Consider the following 21,065-nt stretch of genomic DNA (forward strand, 5'->3'; position numbering starts at 1 on the left):
AAATGGTATGCAAACATTTTTATATATACCTCAGATCTGTCAAATTCCCAAAGATGTACATACACCAAAATTAAGCAATATATAGCATGTTATAAGGTACCATATATACTCACTTAAAAATCTAGTCCAACTGCAAGTTTCACAAACTTATATCTGCAGCTGCATAGTGAGCTGGCAGATCTTTGGCCTTTGCAGTCTGCTAGGAATAATCAATAGAACAAACAACATTGACCTTTTCTGCCAGCACATTATGCAGTGGAAGATCAGGGATTATGTTACCTGCAGTTGAACTTGACTTGTATGCTCACAAACTTGCTAAGTTTACTGACATGCCTGCCTGGTATCAAATATGTAAACTAGTATATAGAAGAACAGGACTACCTTTACTACTGTAACAATGCCTTCATTGCTTTTGCATTGTAAGCAGAAGAATTATCACTCAGCAGGGCTAAACCATACCGACTGTTTCTCTTTAAACAATGACCTAACATCCTATACCATTTCGCCAGCCTAAACTAAATTGTGGTACTATTCTAGCTATTCTTCCAATTACTGATGCAAAATTTATGTTCTGACAACTTTCTGGCCAATTATGAATCTAATAAATTAGTCTATACATAATTAGCACAGACACTTCTGTTATGATTCCATCATCATAAACTAAGCAAAATCAACAAGTTTGATAAAACTTAACAAATAATTTAATTATCAAAGTTATAAAACTGAAAATGAGGAATCCCCCCAAAAATCCTAAAAGTTCTATTCAAGGCCAAAATAACTGAATGTTCTGAATGAATTTCAGACCCTCAAATATAGTAGTCTGCCAAAAGTCCTGATGCATGTATCAAAATGGCGTTATCCAGAACTCCACATACCCCAGGGTAGTTTTGTAAATGAGTGTTATATCCATCAAGAAGTATCCACAATCCCAAAGGCATCTGGTAAATCAGTGTTGTATCCATCAAGATGTATCCACATACACCAGGACATTTGGTAAATTGGTCTTGTACCCATCAAGATGTATCCACACACCATAAGGCATTGGTAAATTACTCTTGTACCCATCAATATGTATCCAGAAACAATAGGACATTTGGTAAATTCATATTGTACCCATCAAGATGTATCTGCAAACCCAAGGGCATCTGGTAAATCAGTGTTGTATCCATCAAGATATATCCACACACCATAGGGCATTTGGTCAATCTGTGTTGTACCCATCAAGATATATCTACACACCATAGGGCATTTGGTCAATCTGTGTTGTACCCATCAAGATATATCCACACACCATAGGGCATTTGGTCAATCTGTATTGTACCCATCAAGATGTATCCAGAAACAATAGGACATTTGGTAAATTCATATTGTACCCATCAAAATGTATCTGCAAACCCAAGGGGATTTTGCAAATCTGTGTTGTACCCATCAAGATATATCCACACACCATAGGGCATTTGGTCAATCTGTGTTGTACCCATCAAGATATATCCACACACCATAGGGCATTAGGTCAATTAGTGTTGTACCCATCAAGAAATATCCACACACCATAGGACATTTGGTCAATCTGTGTTGTACCCATCAAGATACATCCACACACCTTAGGGAATTTGCTAAATCTGTGTTGTACCCATCAAGATATATCCACACACCATAGGGCATTTGGTCAATTTGTGTTGTACCCATCAAGAAGTATCCGCAAACCAAGTAACATTATATGACTGTGGTTAACTGTACTTGCGAGAAACTGACCACATTAAAACCTAGTCCCCATATACTGGACTACATACGGTATGTAACATCTGATTTACTTGTATACAGGCCTCAGGTAATAGTATTATAAATGGTCTATAGGTAATGAGATAAAGCAATTGATCATCCATGTCTCAGCTAATAGTATCATAAGTAATGAGATAAGACAATAGACCAGTGCTGTCCAACCAGCGGCCCAGGGGCCACATGTGGCCTGCGGGCTGATTTTAAATGGCCCGCCAGAGCTTGAGCAATTTTTTGTGCATTTATGTAAAAAAAGTCAATAGCCTACTTTCAAAGTATATCTTCTTAACGAGGTAATCATGTGAGCTGGGATGAACAAAATCAAACATACAGCTAATGCCATCTATTAAATGATAATGAAAAATAACCAGTGAGTATAATAAAACATTTTGTCATGCAGAAGACAAGAGCCATGAGTAATTAAAATAAACACATCCTGCCAAAATTAATAAAACTAGAAACTGATATTTAGGACATGCTAGCATGTCACTTTTTGCAAATAGTAATAACTACAACCATTTATAAATATATTTATTTCGTAAAATCTAAAAAATGACAAGTAGTTTAAGCAGAGCAAAAATTCAGAAAGTTATGGAAGAGAACCATATGTTTATTAAGTCATGGGAACTGGATTTTGTGTTTATGTTGTCAAATGATAAGCTGGTGTGTCTGATATGTTGGAATTCTATCTGTTTTGAAGAAAAAAAATCTACAGAGGCACTACATGTCCATGCATAAAGATTTCAAAAAACATTATCCAACTGCTACGAAGATAAGAGAAGACAAAGTTGCTTCCCTAAAAAAGAATCTTAACTCATTCGGCCCCAGAGGTTTTTGTCGTTTTTGCCTGAAATGTGTGTAGGAAAGACATTTGGGGGGCTATTTCTGAATACATCGTAATACATCGGCTTTCAACAGATTTCCCATGAGACTAATGCCTAGTTGTATTAGAAACATCATTTTCCATTGGTTATTTTGCTTGCACATGACCAGTTGAAGTTCTTTTTATTTATTTTTTTGGTGTATCTTAAACGACCTTGATGCTGCAGCGCTCGGAAGTAGGGTACCGCCTCATCGTGCCTACAGACAGGATCAGGGCCGAATCGGTTAATGGCCAGCAAAGTGTTTTTCATTGACTGTTGAGCTAACTTGACTGTGCTACTGAGGCATCTACACAGATAAGCTGGGTTTTAGCTAAAAAGCAGAGACCATATTCAGATTGTGACATTGTTAAACTATGTTTCCAAGATAGTGCAGATTCTTTATTAGCTGAGTTTAAGAACAAAGATGAGATCAAGAAACAGATATCAAATCTTCAGCTGTCTCACCAGACAGTAGCAAGATGTGTTGAAATTATATTGCATGATATATTTGAGCACTTGCTTTTTTATTAGAGGAATGCAAATGGTTTCAGTCTAGCACTGGATGTGTCCTTTGATGTCACTGATACAGAAAAACTTATAATTTGGATTAGATTTGACATGGAACATAAATTTAAAGAAAAATTGCTGACACTGGTTCTATTGCAAAATACAACAAGAGGTGAGGATATATACAAGGCATTGAAGAAGTGTTTATTAAGAAATGGTATTGATATGAAAAAGCTCAAATTGGATTTCTCTGCTTGTTTCAAAGATATTCGCAGTCTGACTCCTCTGCTACTTTTTGTTGAAAATCCATTCACATGTGATATTTCTATTGTAGCCTATTTCTATCGTAGCCACAAAGATACAGTTATTGGGAAGAGATGAAGGTACAGTGCAGCTTGAAATAATTGAAATGTAACATAATATGGCTCTTCGTGACAAACACAAGGATACACCGCCAACTGAGTTCTGGATGACATATGTTTCTTCTGATGAATTTCCACACATATCACAATGTTGTATAAAAATATTGACAATGTTTGGAAGTACCTATGTCTGTGAAGCTGGATTTTCTGCAATGACCAATATCAAGTCAAAAAAATGAAACTCTTTGACTGACAAACATTTAGAAAATCTAATGAGGGCAGCAGTTACCGAATATCAACCGCAAATAAATAAAATTACAAGTATAATTCAAAGCCAAATATCTCACTAAAAATGTGCTTGAATTTTTATTGCTAAACATTTGTGCGCTGAACTATTACAAAGCATACATACATTATTACTTAATAAATTTTAATAAAGATAAACAATTGTGAATAATTTTTATAATTGTTGCTTTTAAGTTTTCTCTGTGGCCCTCTGCTTCAAGAAAAAATTTCAGTGGCCCATGGTGTCAAAAAGGTTGGACAGCACTGCAATAGACTATCCATGACTAATAGTATCCTCAATGGTCTATAGGTAATAAGGCAATAATAGTAATAATAATGAGGACTTTGTATAGCGCCTAATCTTTAGAAGCTCTAAGCGCTTTACAACATTAGACAACACCTATAAGATAAAAAATATATAATGATATGATTACAGAAACAAACACCATGAAATTAGAAAACATGCTGAGAATATTTAAGGTAGGAAACATTATTGGGTCTTTAAGTTTGTTCTTGCAGTCGAAATAAGTGAGTTTTGAGAGCACTCTTGAATGTGATCACTGTGTCTTTGTGTCTAAGTTCAGTGAGCAATTCATTCCATGTTGCTGGGCCCTGGTATGCAAAAGAATGCTGTCCATATGATTTTGTTTTCATAGTCAGAAAAATGAGTATATGATTGTCAGAATAGGAGCGTAAGTATCTTGCTGGTGTGTACACATGGGTACACAATAGACCATTCATGTCTCCGCTAATAGTATCCTCATTGGTCTATAGGCATGAGATAAGGCAATAGACCATCAATGCATTAACTAACTGTATCCTAAATGGTCTATAGGTAATGAGATAAGGAGATAGACCACCCATGTCTTAGCTACAGTAATAGTATCTTCAATTTTTTGTCTACAGTTAATGACATGAGATAGACTGATACTTGTGTTGAAAATAACTAAGCTTTAAGAATATTCTTACACAAATATACACTGTCCCAATGACAGCGCTAAAAAACAAACAAATAACTACTTTTATTTTCATTAGTAAAAGCATATTAACAGTGTAAGAATTTATTTGACTTGGTACTTTTAACTTGGTTTTGAAGACATTCATGCAAAGAACTGCTTCGCACATAACATTCATGGAAAGCTAGTACATTTTAACCACTAGCTGACTAAATGAATTTAACTAACTGATCTTTGTGCAATTAACCTGAAGTCTCTCTTTTTTAACCTTGGTTATTGGAATGTGTCACTATTAACTTTATCTTTGAATGTAGAAAGTTCCCTCACTACTACTTATGCCCATACTATTTATTGCCTATAATTCACCACTGTCCCTCCTTATACAGCCCCCTCCCCACTTCCAACAGTAACACAGGAGTTGTAATATAAAATCTGTTACATAAAATACATTATGCATCGGGGGGGGGGGGGGCGGGGGAGGGGCAGCTAAGCATAGGGATAATAAATCAGGTTGGCTAGACTTGTGCTAGTATTGAATTCACTGTAAATAAATGGTTTTAGTGACTTGGACATTGTAAGGCCTTGTGGGATTTCTTCTGCTAAAACTGACTTAAGTCCTGACATTTTCAATTCTTAAGGATGCTTCTAATTATCTGCCACATTTTATGAGTGCTGAATAAACAACATTTACACTAAATAATTTTGTGGCTTTCTAAATTTAAGTTTCATCTTTAATGGAAAAATAACAAATTGTAACGCTGATATATTCATATTGTTATCTGTGAGACAAAATGGAAAAAGGGTATGTAAACATTATTTTTATTGATACCTCAGATCTGTTGAATTTTACAATGTCACAATTTTATTTACTCTATTTTCTGTGGAATTCTTAAAGATATCCATATTCCAAAAGTATGTAATATATAGTGTGTTATAAGGTACCATATATAATTCCTTAAAGATCGAGTCCAACAGCAAATTTCACAGAATCAGATCTGCAGCTGCATAGTTAACTGATAGATCAGGATCAATGCAACTTGTTATGAATAATCAATAGAACAAATAACTCTGACCCAGATCTGCCAGCACATTATGCAAAGGCAGATCAGAGTCTATGTTATTTGTAATTAGACTCAACTTGTACATTTGATATTCAAAGTTTGCTGATGTGCCTGCCTGGTATCAACTACATGAACTTGATTATGGAAGAACAGGACTGTTGTTTGTCCTCATTACATCTGCACTGCAAGCACAGTAATTATCACTCAATGGGGCTAAACCATACGGACTGTTTCTCTTTAAACACAGTGTCCTAACATCCTATGCCATTTCACCATCTTAAACCTATTTATGGTACTCTTCAAATTACTGTGGGAAAATTCACGTGTTCTGACAACTTTCTGGCCAAATACGAATCTAAAAAATTTGTCAATTCATATTAGGTCAGACATTTCACTTACTCCTGTATTTATAACACTATTCTGCTTGAGTGAATGTAGATGGAAACTTAAATCTTCTCACCCAGGGTTATGCAAAAACTGCTGGAATTCCATATCTATAACTTTGTAATGAAATCTTGCAGAAAATTATTTCATGCTCACACTGTCTCTTAAATAGAAATGTATGTGGACGAGTTGTTGTATTCAAAATATTTGATTAAATGTAAATGGGAAAAGAGATCCTGTGTTATTTTATGGATCAAAACTTTTAATAAAATGCTTTTTTCTGCAAGGACACAGATACCAAACCAGTTTCTGCAACTGACAAATGATCTAAATGAAAAACCTAACCAGAGATGAACAGGAATATAGTAAATAAATTCAGGAAGATAATATATCTACTAACTACAAGAAGCTGCAACAGCCTACCCCAAGGCAGATGGTAAACAATTGTACCCATCAAAATGTATCAACATACTCCGGGGTATTTGGTAAACAATTGTTGTACCCATCAAAATGTATCAACATACCCCAGGACATTTGGTAAGTTAGTGTTGTACTCATCAAAATATATCCACATACCTCATGGAATTTAGTAAATTAAGTTTGTTCCCATAAAAATGTGTCCACATATCCCAGGACATTTGGTAAATTAGTGTTGTACCCATAAAAATGTATCCACACACCCCAGGCCGTTTGGTAAATTAGTGTTGTACCCATCAAAATGTATCCACATACCCCAGGGCATTTGGTAAATTAGTGTTGTACCCATCAAATGTATCCACATACCCCAGGGAATTTGGTATATTAGTGTTGTTCCCATAAAAATGTATCCACACACGCCAGGCCATTTGGTAAATTAGTGTTGTACCCATAAAAATGTATCCACATATCCCAGGGCATTTGGTAAATTAGTGTTGTACCCATCAAAATGTATCAACATACCTCAGGGCATTTGGTAAATTAGTGCTCTACAAATCAAGATTTAGGAAGTGATGTGGTTACAGGCAGGCAGACAGACAGACAGATGTAAGGTTTCACAGTAAGCCATGGCTAAAACAGGGATAATATTAATTTTTGGGACTGCTGTGCCATTGCATGGTCAAACAACATGGTCACTATAACATGAAAAAACAATCAATGCCGGTATAAATATTAGTGCATCTTTTACGTTTGGTGAATGCACTAACATTATACTCTGAGAAACAGAACTAATTCACTGACCTAATATTATATAATGATTGAAGAAACAAGTAGGTTACTGCAGCCTGCATTTTACTATTGAAGTACAATACAATATGAATGTTCCCATGATTAATTTCAAGTTCATTGCTGTATATACAAAGGAAATGCAATTAAATGCAAATTTAAACAAAGTCGAAAACAAATGAAAGAGCCATCAAGGTCAGATAACATGTCCTATCTCATCTTGATTTTGCAAGCAGGATAAAAATCTATGCATTAAGAACTCTGCTTTTGTAAACCAAATGTTACTGAGTAGCTCATTATGATGTCATCAACATGTCACTTGTCACCTATGTGTACTGTAATGATATTTATGATGTGAGACACCAGAAATAAATGATGCTGCAACTTTTAATAATCTCAATAACAGTAATGTGAAAGAAAATTATAAAGTCAACAAAAGACCACAAGATATTTAAATTAGCCATACAAACATTCTGTTGTAGAAAACCAATGTGTTCTCTATAAGTGAACAAAATAAGTTACCAACATACACTGCTCTTTCTATATCTGATAAGAATTCAAAATTGTATGAATTTTTAAATGCTCAATTGGCTATTACAAGTACTTTATTAACAATTAGTGACAGGAATCCATTCCTCAAGCTTTTCCAAGTAAATATCTTTACTTAAGGGTGGGCCGGGTGAGTCATACCAAAGACTTATAAAAATGGTACTAACAGCTGCCTTGCTTGGCACTCAGCATTAAGAGGTTAGTGTTAGGACTGGTTGGCCTGGTGTTAGGATAATGTGACTGGGTGGGACATCATGATACATGTCTGCTGAATGATGCCCAAGTGCTAGACATCACTATAAACTGCCACACTGCAGACATCATACCGAAATGACTGAAAAATTGTTCTAGCTAAGTTAAAAATCCAAATAACACACACACACATACACACACACAAAAACTAAAAAGTAGATATTCACCTAAATGTAGTGCAAAAGATGCACACAAACTTGTTAAATTTTCAGTGAATATATATTGCATGTACCATTAGCAATGTAGAAATATAATTTTCAAAAAGATTGAATACTCTAACATTCCACAAGCAATCATCCTTAAAAAGATAATGGCCTCAGTAGTGTGTGCTGTCTGATCTATGCCTACTGTATTTAAAACACAAATCTTGTTGTTGTTGTTGTTCTAGGGTTTAACGCCATTTTTCAGCACAAGATAGGCTATACATGGCGGCCAGTATAACTGGTGGAGGAAGAACCCTGGAAAACCCAGGGAAGAACCACCGACCCACGAGAAGCTACTGGCAGGCTTTCCCACAAATCTTGAATAGAAAGTCTGAATGCTGATGGCCTCAATGGCAGAAAATATTTCACTCTCATAATCTATTTATGTAATGAGTCAAAATAGCATTTAGATGATAGAGTATACATGTGAGATAGAACAGAACTTACCTGACAGAGTATATATGTGAGACAAAACTACTTACTTAAAAAGAGTGTAAATGAGACAAAACAGTACATACCTGACAGAGTATGGACATTTGTATTCCAACCCGGAGTTCTCAAGAAGGCCAAATTGCAACATCAATAGCTGTCCAAGTGCTTCCACAATCCCATTCAAATTTCTGAAACAAGCAGGCAGGCAATGAAAATTATACTTCACAGTACTCCGGAAATGTTATTTAATAAAATGAAATAATTAATACGATGTTTCAGAAATGTCTCTCAACCTGGTGCAATAATGTACAATGTGGACATACAGAACCTAATGTGTGTTATGTACATTTCATTTGCAATGTTTATTAATTATTTTTTTAAATTCGTTATATGCTATGGATAATTTTATTTTGGACATAACCTAGTCTATAATCGAGTTCATGTTAATTGTTCCTGACTAGAGACACTGATGTTTTTATTTTGGTGAACAAATAATACATACATGTAATTAATATTTCCATAGGAGTGTGGGTTAAATATTAAGATTTTTATCAATAGCAGTCAACATATTTATTTGGGTCTGGGTCTTTGAATTTGGAATTCCCCCCATAAAAATACCTAGCCTACTTGATGTTTACAACTTTTCTTATTATAATTTTAGTAATATATTGTTCTAGTAATGAACGTTTGTCCCACATTCTGGCTCTTATGTTGTGTCTTTGTTTTTCTATTATCTTGCTTATTTGAAAAATTGCTCATTCTTGCACACAAAAAAACAGAAGCATGAAGCAGAAATCAATCTAATTGTTGCATTCAGTATTTCATTTGGGTAGAATTTATTTATTCAAATTATTTATTCACTGAAAATGCAAAGTGCTCTTACATAATATTCTTGGACAGTAGCATTAATTGGGAATTACATATATAGTGAATTCAAACAAGGACATCTTTGATTAAATTATTGCAATTCATTGGGAGACTGTTAGTACATCAACATGCTTCAGGCTACTAGCAAATTAGTACATTCAAGACTAAAGGCACATCGGTGCCTTCAGTGCTGGATCTTAATTTGAACACCACTGAAGGACTCACTGTACTAATTCAACTCCAATAGTAAACATATGGAAACACTATCATATTCAAAATTCAATAACTTAAAATTTCTGGGTGCTAATAATGAGACCTATAATTCTCATTGCACATCTAACCTTGGTGCAAGCTTATGTGTGGTGAACACCACATGAGCCATGGCATTTTGTTCATCTACATGTGCATGAAACACATGTTATTGATTCTGCACCAAATGAATCAGGTGCTACTTTCATTATTGAGTACTCCTGAGTCAAGCCTGTAAAAATACTAAAATTGCAACAGTAGAAATTTGTCTATATTTTTTTTAAATTACATATAGAATAAGCTCTCAAAAGATATTTTTACTAAAATTTTAGTTTTCATTATTAACCAATTATGGACCACCAAACCCGTAAATACTGTATTTCTAGACTGGTTCACAGTTCTTTCGTATAATTAGTACTGTGTGTCCTATAACCAGATTTAATTTTTTTAAGAAAAAGTTGTATTTTACTCATTGATACTGGAGCATAATTGTAAGAAAGAATTGGCCATGCTTGTGCATGGACAATAGTGCAATAGCATTTTATGTGATACCAATGTCTATAGCTAAATTGCATCCACATTACATGTTACTGTGTTGTATTGTACTTATTAGTGGCTTATTCTTGTTATTAAAATAGTTGTTTTCTGCCTTTGTATCTTCATGTTATCTTTCTATGGCGTGCATGCTTTGTATCTTCATGTTATCTTTCTATGGCATGCATGCTACACAAAAGAAACACAAGCATGCTGACATCAGCAAATATGACATCACAGGGTATCAAATTACATGACGCATTGTATTTTCATCTCTCACTGGCTATAAGACAAGTTTTAAATGTTTTAAATTTCAAATTGCATTTCTTTTCTTGCTGACTCTCACAGAAATAAGATGCAGTGCATCCCTATTCATATCAATCAAACAAAACAAACAAGTGTGCCACATGACAAGTCAAAATGATAAGAGGCCATTGCCCTTTTGTGACTAAAACAAATACACACACCCATGAAGCATCAAGAGATGCTGACATTCCAAACTTATTTAAACTATCATCACATGTGATTCATCACCCCCAAATCTTAATAAAAAGGTATAAAAGCCAAAGAAAAGTTCCATAAGCTTTATTATACTGAAGAATTAAATAACAAAGTGCAACTTTTTCATATAAAACTACGGGGAAGGGTGAGGAAGCAAAAAATAAAGTAATTTCTTCAAGCCTGATAATGTTCCCCACAACAAGGGGGAAAAAGTGCATCAACCCAAAAGACACAGCAACTTGAGGTCTGTTACATATGGACAACAAGAGACAAATTTGAAAAAGCTATCCAAAGTTCCTATAATGCTGACATTGATGTTGGAGACTGAAATCCTATGTATAAACTGCTGTGGCTCAAGCTAATAAGTAAGCTGGAGGGGAGAAATATGTGAAAAACAATGCGATGCCAAGACAAGTCCATGTTTCTATGCAATGTTCAGACACTGATAAAACTTATCAATGCATAAACTACTTGTTAAATTTAAGTAATGAATTGAACTGCATATTAAAGTTGTCTAATACATAAATATATACCTACATTTATCCAAAAGTCATAAAAAGTTAAGAAAAAGTCTAAAATCATTACTGTGGCTACTTTCCACTACAAGCAGTGTTAAATTACTTACTTTTTAATATAAAGCTGAATAAAATGCGTAAATTATTGAAAAAAAGAGAAACAAACAAACCTTGCAATCGCTCAATTACAGTCAGAAGGGAGGGAATACACCTTGATTTGGCAAATCAAGTAGCAAGCTCTAATTTACAGCTAAATGATTCCTTACTATTACTTGACAGTAAGTGCAGAGCAATGTTGGCTTTATAAATAGCTTTTGTTTCAAATATGAAACCATATTTCTGACATGAAGCTTGTTTTCATCTATTCACAACAACAGATCTGGTGAACAAAACACATATTGCTTAGTGCACACAGGAGAAAATGCTGAGATGTGGAATAATGTGTTCTGAGAGCACCAGTTCCAACACCCTGACTATAAAGGTTTTCTATCATGTGACTTGGTGCATGAAGAGAAAAGAGGTCTGGTGTGGTGGGAGAGAGCAATATGTTCACCATGCAGTTATACATCAAGAATGTTTCAAATGTATGAAGAGATGCCGAAGAGAGGTTGGGAAAGAAAAACTGCCTGTGTAAATAATGCAATACAGATAGGACTTTTGCAGAATTCTATTGGGATCTATTGGGAATGAAGGGTTGAAAAAGGGATGCAGAAAAGTTCCAATACTGTTTGCCAAAAAATTGAATGTACCAATATGAGAAACATGCTGAACATAGAAAAGGTGTCAAGGAGTTTAATTCTATGATAAGAAATGACAGATATAATTGATATTCAATGTGACTCGACATATAATAATACAATTTACAGGTTGAGGCAATGCAGCATGTGCAGTTTTGTGCACAGTCCTTGATTTTTACAATGTTCTCTGCTTTGATCTGCTGAATGTGTCTCTAAAGTTAAATGATCAGTATTGATACATAAGTGATTGTGACACAAGTGGCTTACATTTAAAATCTTTCCCCCACCCCCTTTTAGGGAATTGTTGCATGTGTTAAATGGTATTTAACCATATAGGCCAATCTGTGGGAACCATCATATGAAATTCCGCCATCAGGCCATACTATGCTCTTTTCCCTATGGCCTGAGCTATCTACTGCCACTGTCCAGTGTGTAAAACCATTCCCATCTGTCTTTTGTATAGATTTTTTCTCCAAAATCACATGCAAACCATGAAAAAAAAGACTCCATTATGATTGTCATATGCAAAAACCACCAAAATGATACTCTGGATGCACATGGTAACTATGGAAAGAACAAGCTCCTATTATGGTATAGGTCGCATATAGGACTCAAGGTAATAATTCAACTCCAATAGTAAACATATGAAAACACTATCATATTCAAAATTCAATAACTTAAAATTTCTGGGTACTAATGATGAGACCTATAATTCTCCATGCACGTCTAACCTTGGTGCAAGCTTATGTGAGGAGAACACCATACGAGCCACGGCATTTTGTTTATCTACATGTGCATGAAACACATGTTATTGATTCTGTACCAAATGAATCGTGTGCTACTTTCATTATCGAGTACTCCTGGGTCAAGCCTGTAAAAATACTAAAATTGCATCAGTATAAATTTGTCTATATTTTTTTTAAATTACATATTGAATAAGCTCTAAAAAGATATTTTTACTAAAATTTTAATTTTCATTAACAACCAATTATGGACCACCAAACCCATAAATACTCTATTATTTGTTCACCCATTTCTAGACTGGTTCACAGTTCTTCTGTATAATTAGTACCATGTGTCCTGAAATTTAATTAGAGCATTATTCACTCAGGACTGGTGATAGAAATTTTTGGACTATTTACTTTAAGTTCTTTTAAAAGTTTACCTATGTATTCTAGGGAAATAAATTATATGTTGAATTTTACAAAACTTGTTGCTTTTTGCTCATTTTTATTATTTAGTTTAAGACCATAGAGTCGTAATAAGGGAATTAAGCATATATTGGCAAAACTAAGTGCACATCCAGAAACTAAACAAACCTACTGGGGACGTCACGATGATGTCATACACATACACAAACCCTAGAGGCATATTGCATGATGGAAACGAATAGGCATAAATTATGCAACTCTCAATTAACTACATGACAGTTATAGTAGCAAACAATTTTGGGATGTTCAAAGCTGAAATAAATTAAAGCGCCCAACGTTTGACATTGTAATTCTGATAAATGTTTTTAACACAATGTCTGATTCGATAGGACATGTAAAAACAGTCATACTTTCCCCTTCTCAAGTACTGACACTGGAAATAGGTCCTTCACACTACAAAAGTATAAAATGTTTATCCTATTACAGTATATGCAACTTAAACTTCAGCAGAGATGCAGGAGGTCGCAGGTTCGAACCTCAGCAGAGTCGTACCAAAGAATTATAAAAATGGTACTAACAGCTGCCTCACTAGGTTCTCAGTATTAAGATGTTATTGTTAGAACTGATCGGCCTTGTGTCAGGATAATGTGACTCGATGGGACATCATGCTACATGTCTGCGGCATGATGCCCTAGTGCTAGACATCACTATACACTGCCACAATGCAGACATCATAGCGATATGACTGAAAAATTGTTAAAGCTACGTTAAAATTCCAAATCACACACACTCTTAGCTGCAAACTATTTCAACCCAGAAAAAAAACCCAAAACATTTCTTGACCACAGTGATAACATTATGCCTGTAACCAGTATTAAAAAAAAATTTAAAAAAAACATTTTGTAATGATGCAAAATTGTGTAGGTTTTCTGCAGTGCATTCTGTTGTGGTTGGCATGGCATACAACCATTAAGATTGATGTGTGGGCTAGACTTGAAACAAATTGCCGACTGTGAGGGATAGGATATGCTCGGTTTGGGGCATGAATTGAATTTTAATTAGAGTCTATTCAATAACGATCCAACAGATATGTCAATGTAGGGTTAAGTGTAGGGAATGACAGAGTTGAGAAAAACCAGAGCAAAAATTCTGGGATATCTTGAGCCATTTGAAACAGGTGTCATAGAATGATCTTTTCCAGAACAGTTATAAATAAAAGCAGTCTAGAGAAGAAAATTCTGACTTCAGTGGTAGTGTTAACATTTTCTAGTGCTAGAAAAAGTAATCCTGATTGGCAAAGCTAAACGAGGTTATGTGTGTTCACAGATGAAATTCAAGGTTTTACGAAATCTCCCTCATGAAATTTGAGTCTAAGTTTCTGAGGCAAGCCAAAATTTAGTTCTGGGAAATAATAAGTATATCTTGTTAGATTGTCCAAGGCACTTGTGTTGGAAATTTGAGGACACAAAAGTGAGAGATTCAGCTGCATAGTAAGAGCAAGTCTCAATAAAGCACAAGGTTGGTCTAAATTGCATAAACTATGTTCAGTGATGTAATTCTGTATTTATTTGTTGAAGATATTGATTTTAAATTCATACATCAATATTTGCTAAATACTCAGATAAAAGCTTGAAAACAATTCTTGTTAAGCTTTCATTGAAAGAAAGATTTTACCTAACATCTTTCACAGTTGTGTATTTATTCTATCTCATAAAGTCTAGACTCACTGATCACATACATGGATTTTTCCACATTCATCATCTTTTTCTATTTTTGGTTAAGTGTTTTTTTCTTAAGTACCCAAATGACACTCTACAACATGCATGTAGGTAATATATCATTTTCAAAGGTTGTTACTTCTGCAATGCTGACTTTGAGTTGCATGTAGAAAGAAAGGACAGTGTTTATCTTGCATCATTTTTCTATCACTGGTTGCTTGATATCACTTTGAAAATCATATTCCTGGTCATGCTTTTATCAAATTTAGCAAAAGGCAATTAAAGCCACTAGTGTAACATTTATAAATGTAATAAATGTACTCAGTTTAACAGAGGTTGGGGAATGTGGACAAGACAACATAATTTTCAAAAACATTATTTTCAAAATCTGGACAAGACAACATTATTTTCAAAATAAGTAACATGATATTCTAATATGAGAATTATCAATAACATTTAAGAAATCTGCATTGTGCCTAACAAGGAATCTTGTTACAGGTTGCTGCATTGACCTTTCTGTGAGGACTATCTTTGCCCCTCCTTAACAGACTGTGTGCCAGAAAGTTATTTTGTCAGGAATGTGGCAAACTCAGAAAGTAAACCCTTCTGAAGTTGCCCAGCAAATGAAGTTCAAAACCTCCAAAAAGAAAAAAGGGGCATGTGTGCCTCCTTGCTGCTTGAGGCACACAGCCACTGATGTTGGAGGAGGATATCAAGACACAGTGGCTTCTAAGAACAATGCCCTCATTTCCAATTGTTGATATTAGTCTTATTCTTTCTGGGACCATGAATCCTGAATAATTTGTCCTTCTGGCTTCCGATGTACATCCTACACAAAATCTAATGTATCTGGAAGGATTGCAGGTCAATAGGATTTACTCCGAGAAAGAAGCCACTTGTAATCTGGTGGCGGAGCTGAGAGGTATATTCTAAGGAAAGACAAAGCTTTGAAAAGGTCTGTAAGTTATTTGCTCGATTTTTTCAGAATATTATGACATCATAATTGTAATTATTTGTAGTATGTACACTTAATTACTAGGGTCCTTTAGTATGTAGAATTACCTTTGTAGTGTTTCATTTACATGCATATTTGAGAAATGGACTTGACCCTTACGTAATGAATTATTAGATGTGAGGCAGAATTATGTAGATTGTTAGCTTGTGGTCAGAATTAATTTTATAATAGTAAACCAGTGTATTTATTCATGCGTTATGTTAGAATTTACACATGCTTGAATTGTGAATTTGGAAACATGGTTAAAGTATGTAGGATTAGTTACTATGGACATATGCATATATCTGAGCATGGATATTTGAATATTTGCATACTTTGTATGAGTTGTAACGTAAAGAAATGCATCTGATTATTGTGATATTGTTTAGTATAATGGGATTAGGACTATGTACTGATGTGATGTAATTTTTTGATGTATGTATAAGAAGTAAAATTGATACCGTGCTGTATTATGACGTTTGTTTTACCATACAAGAACGTATGGGTATCTCGATGTGAACGAATGCATGACCAAAGAAATTTAATAGCCGTTATCTGATAGGCTGTGTGTAGTGTGAGATGAGAGGGCTAAGGAAAAAGATTGTACCATCCTTGTGTTTTCACAGGAAGCTTTTTAGGGGACAGAGAACTTCCAGTTCCATTTGGTCCCAAATCTTCTAGAGTTGGAGATGGAATTGAGACTGTAGCCGACACGGTCAAAGTTTACAGAAGTGGGGGAGAAAGTGGAGGAGAAGGAGTCTAGAGAAAGTCGAGGAAGAGAAGGAAATGGGAGAAATAAGAGACTGAACGGATACAACAGATGAGCAGAAATACAAGGACAGGTGGAAATTATTTATCACACTGACAGTCAACTGATGCAATAGGCTTATTAAAGAGTCGAGCGGAAGGAGTGCAATTGGAAATTTGAGTCACTTGATTACTGAATTGTTACTGAATTGTTATTCATTGGATTTCAATCTTTTTTTAAATATTTAAGCATCTAACTGTCAGCATTGCTGACTGGGGGCTCGAAGCTTTACATCTATCTTTCACTAAATTTAATTTCCAATAAAATAGAGCCTGGATGGGACTTCTATAATAGTTTAAATAAAACACTGGGAACTCCCCACCCCAACCATATAGTTCATCACAATTACATAGAATATCTATGCAAAGTATCTCCTGTAATGGTGCTTTTAGAAATGGATTCGAGTCTATACTACATGTATATATTTATGCATATTTAATTTGCATTGTTTGTTAGGTTTTTAAATTTCATTATATTCTATGGGTAATCTAAAATTGCATCTACTGTATATACTCGCATATAAGCTGAATAATTTCGGAAAAAATAAAGGCCTGGATGAAGGGGGGGGGTCGGCTTATCCGCCTGCCAATGTATAAACTTGACAGATTTTAGGTCTTTTTGTTGACTACTGTAATGGTTGTAAATCTTGGGACATGAAACAATAATTTTTTCTGTGTCCTAAGACAGAGGCATGTAATATTTAAAAAAATTCAGTGACACGACAATTATTAAACTGTTATAAAGTAGTATGATTGATTTTGTTATTAATTCGCACATGCAAATTTTCTGATTTCTCCAACATGAAATTAAATAAAGGTAAATACAGACTTCATAATTCGCAGGCTGGTTGAGTTTAAATCCTTATTTATTCCCAAACATATTAGATGCAGATTTTGCTTTATTCATTGTTTCGACCAAACTGCATTCTTCCAGATAACATTTCAGCTAGTCCTTAATAGCTGTTTCATTTATGTTGAATCACATGCTCACGAGTTCCTCATTTTCAATAATATAAGCAATCCTACAAATTGAGGTAATATTTTTAAAAAGGTGCGCACGTTTAATTGGACAGGCACATAACCAAACATAATTAACATGTTCACGAAGAGTGGTAATAACAAAGGGTAAAATTCTCATAGAGATCAACCAAGATCAACATCAATCAATTTTAGTTTTGTGTTTTGGCTGAACAAACATCATAACTTTCCACACAGTGGAAAGCCTGATGTTTTGGCATCTCCTATGTTGATAGTCAGCGAATTTGTCTTTAGTTTTGCAACAGCAGTACAGGCCAGTTAATCATTAAAACCCTAAGGTATAAAAATGACAGGTGTTCACTCTGTAAGTTTCTTCTATGGGAATGGTATTATAGCACATGGAAACAGCATTCATAGTGATCATTCTTGAGACTGAAATTAATTGTGGATGATTTTATTTTATTTTTTCTTCTTCTGGTTTATTTTTTGATTTTGGTATTGTTGTAGAGGTAAAACAAATCATTAATTTACATGAATAATCTTTAAAGTTAACATTTTATTTAGCGAAGAAGCGAATTCTTTCTAGTAAAGAAATTATTTCATCACAACAAAAATAATTCACAGGTGATACAACAGAACATGTAGGACTTTTCTTGTTTAGAAGAAATGAAAATCAAAGACATAATGTAATAATCAGGAGTTCTCTGAAAAAATCAGAAGATATTATGAAATCGGGAGGTAGGCGTGAAGCAACCCCAAAAATTGTAAGTTTTTTCTTCATCCCGGCGTGAAAGTTGACAGGTATGGTGTGATGTGTGATGTGATTTTGATTTTTAATGTAGCTTTAACAATTTTTCAGTCATATCGCTATGATGTCTGCAATGTGCCAGTTTATAGTGATGTCTAGCACTGGGGCATCATGCCACAGACATGTAGCATGATGTCCCACCCAGTCACATTATCCTGACACCAGGCCAACCAGTCCTAACACTAACTTCTTAATGCTGAACGCCAAGTGAGGCAGCTGTTAGTACCATTTCTCTAAGTCTCTGGTATAACTCGACTTGGGATCGAACCCACAACCTCCTGTATCTGAGGCGGACGCTCTAAACACTAGGCCACCGGAGCGGTCCAAACAGGTATGGTGTAAGGTCGCTTACCTCAAAGCAAACTACAACCAGCTTTTACAGTATTAGCATTATTTCTGAAACTTCATTATTGTATTTTGGAGATATCATTAAAGTTTAGCACAATGGCGCCCATGATTCAACTCCAAGGGATATACTTAATTCAGCATTCAAACCTACAATATGGTGGCATCATTATGTAAAAATGTTCAGTAGCCTAATTGCGAGCATTGAATCAAAACCATATTTTTGTTCATTGTGTTGTCATTACTGGGATTACATTTTAATGAGTATGGTATTTACAATTTCAAAGCAAAGTAAAAACATAATTACCAGTGCATTGATATAAACTGTCTAATACAATAATGCATAAACAAACAATAATCAAAAGGGAAAGGTACTGTTAGAGCAACTCGCGATTGCTAAATTCTTGTCATCGTTCAATCAAATTATACACAAATCTTAATTAGGCAGAAACGCTAAGAAAACAGAAAATTAAATAAATTACTTTTTAAGCAAGTTTATATTTCTTTTTAATATTTATGCACGCCAACCTCGAGATAAGTATACATGTGATTTTTTAAAATATAAGTTTGCCTAAATAAAGGCATTTAGAACTTACCTTGTGCATCTTGAGATGTTGTGGGTTGGCTTATACATGGGTCATGCACTTTTTAGTATTTATACCTGCTTATACGCGAACGGGCTTATACACAAGTACGTACGGTAATTGCTGAAGTTGTCCAAGATCAGTGACAGTTGTGTAAACAACACTGGATAACTATTAGGATTATTATCTTAAGCTGAGTCAACCATATTTTGAATTTCTTCACATAGGTAGATCTTGTTTGTGTACATGATGTTCTTCACATGCCTTATTGTAACAGACCTTCTAACCATTCTAGAACAATAAACTTTTGACTCTCATCCAGGTTTTCTTTTTATGTCTTAGTTTTTTAAAATAAATTTTGTTTATTGGAAAAATAGTCATTCATGTGATAACATCTGAGCAGAATCAAGTTGTATTATTGTTCTGAAGTATTTTGATTTGGCAAAATTATTTAAATGTCTGGCAATACAAAGTGCTCAAAAATAATATTCTTGGACACAGAGACTTGGACTTATAGTTAAATTCAAATAAGGATATATTCTTGGATTGTATTATTGTGATCCAACAAAAGAATGTTGGCATAAAAATTCACCATGACACAGGCAAGCACAGGCACATGAACACTTCCAGTGTTGGATTTATATTGGAATATCACTAATGTTTATTCAGCACTTCAATCACTAGGACTCATGTTAGAAAGTCTAGGTTTATTTGAGATTTAATTTACAATACTGTAACCTATTTTTTTTTTACATTTTCACTTAGTATTCTAGAGGAATAAATTATTTGTTAAACTTTTACAAAGCTTGTTGCTTCTCCCTCTTTTCTATTACTTACTTTAAGATGCAAAGAGTCATAATAATTAATTAATTAATAAGTAATTTTGACTAATGACGTTAATTGGTAATGGTTAGATTACTCATGAGCTCAAGTGGCATAACACTAGGTTAGTTTGACTTCGGTGTTTAATGTTTGTCGAGATGTCTAAGCATGCCAATGACAAAACACCAAATGCCAAGCAGAAGAAATATCATAAAAACCATAACTGATGGAAATGGGAATACATTGGCTGCAGTCATGTTCAAAGGGACATGAATATGCATTCTGCTCTTCCTGTAAAGCTGATTTTAAAATCTGTTATGGTTGCAAGAATGACATCACACATCATGCAGAATTCTAATCTCATAAAAGGACATTCACCACGACAAAAAATACACCATTGCTGAAATCCATATTTTCAAATTCTGCATCAAATGTGGACAAGATATAATTAGCAAACTTTAAAGCAGAACACTGGTGTGTGATCATCTGGAGAACGTGACCAGCGATCATGATTTTTAAGGCAAAATAAGCATTCAACAATACTTTAAACTAATGCATCACAAAAACTATTAAAAAACATCACTTGACTTCATTTAAATATTACTGAACTCTATTTAAA

At 34.4% G+C, this 21,065-nt stretch overlaps 1 protein-coding gene across 8 annotated transcripts in view; it reads right to left on the reverse strand.

Annotated features, from left to right (window-relative positions):
- Positions 1-21,065, reverse strand: part of LOC149801763 (focadhesin-like) — a 596,289-nt gene that overhangs the window by 314,576 nt on the left and 260,648 nt on the right. For all 8 annotated transcript variants that reach the window (XM_089956096.1, XM_089956095.1, XM_089956091.1 and 5 more), the window contains one exon: positions 8,923-9,024. In XM_089956096.1, coding sequence (XP_089812222.1) covers positions 8,923-9,024 — 102 coding nt within the window. The remainder of the gene's footprint in view (positions 1-8,922; positions 9,025-21,065) is intronic.

The sequence above is a fragment of the Sinohyriopsis cumingii genome, chromosome 4, assembly GCF_028554795.1.
Source record: "Sinohyriopsis cumingii isolate HCF-2022 chromosome 4, ASM2855479v2, whole genome shotgun sequence".
In the NCBI taxonomy this organism is placed as follows: domain Eukaryota; kingdom Metazoa; phylum Mollusca; class Bivalvia; order Unionida; family Unionidae; genus Sinohyriopsis; species Sinohyriopsis cumingii.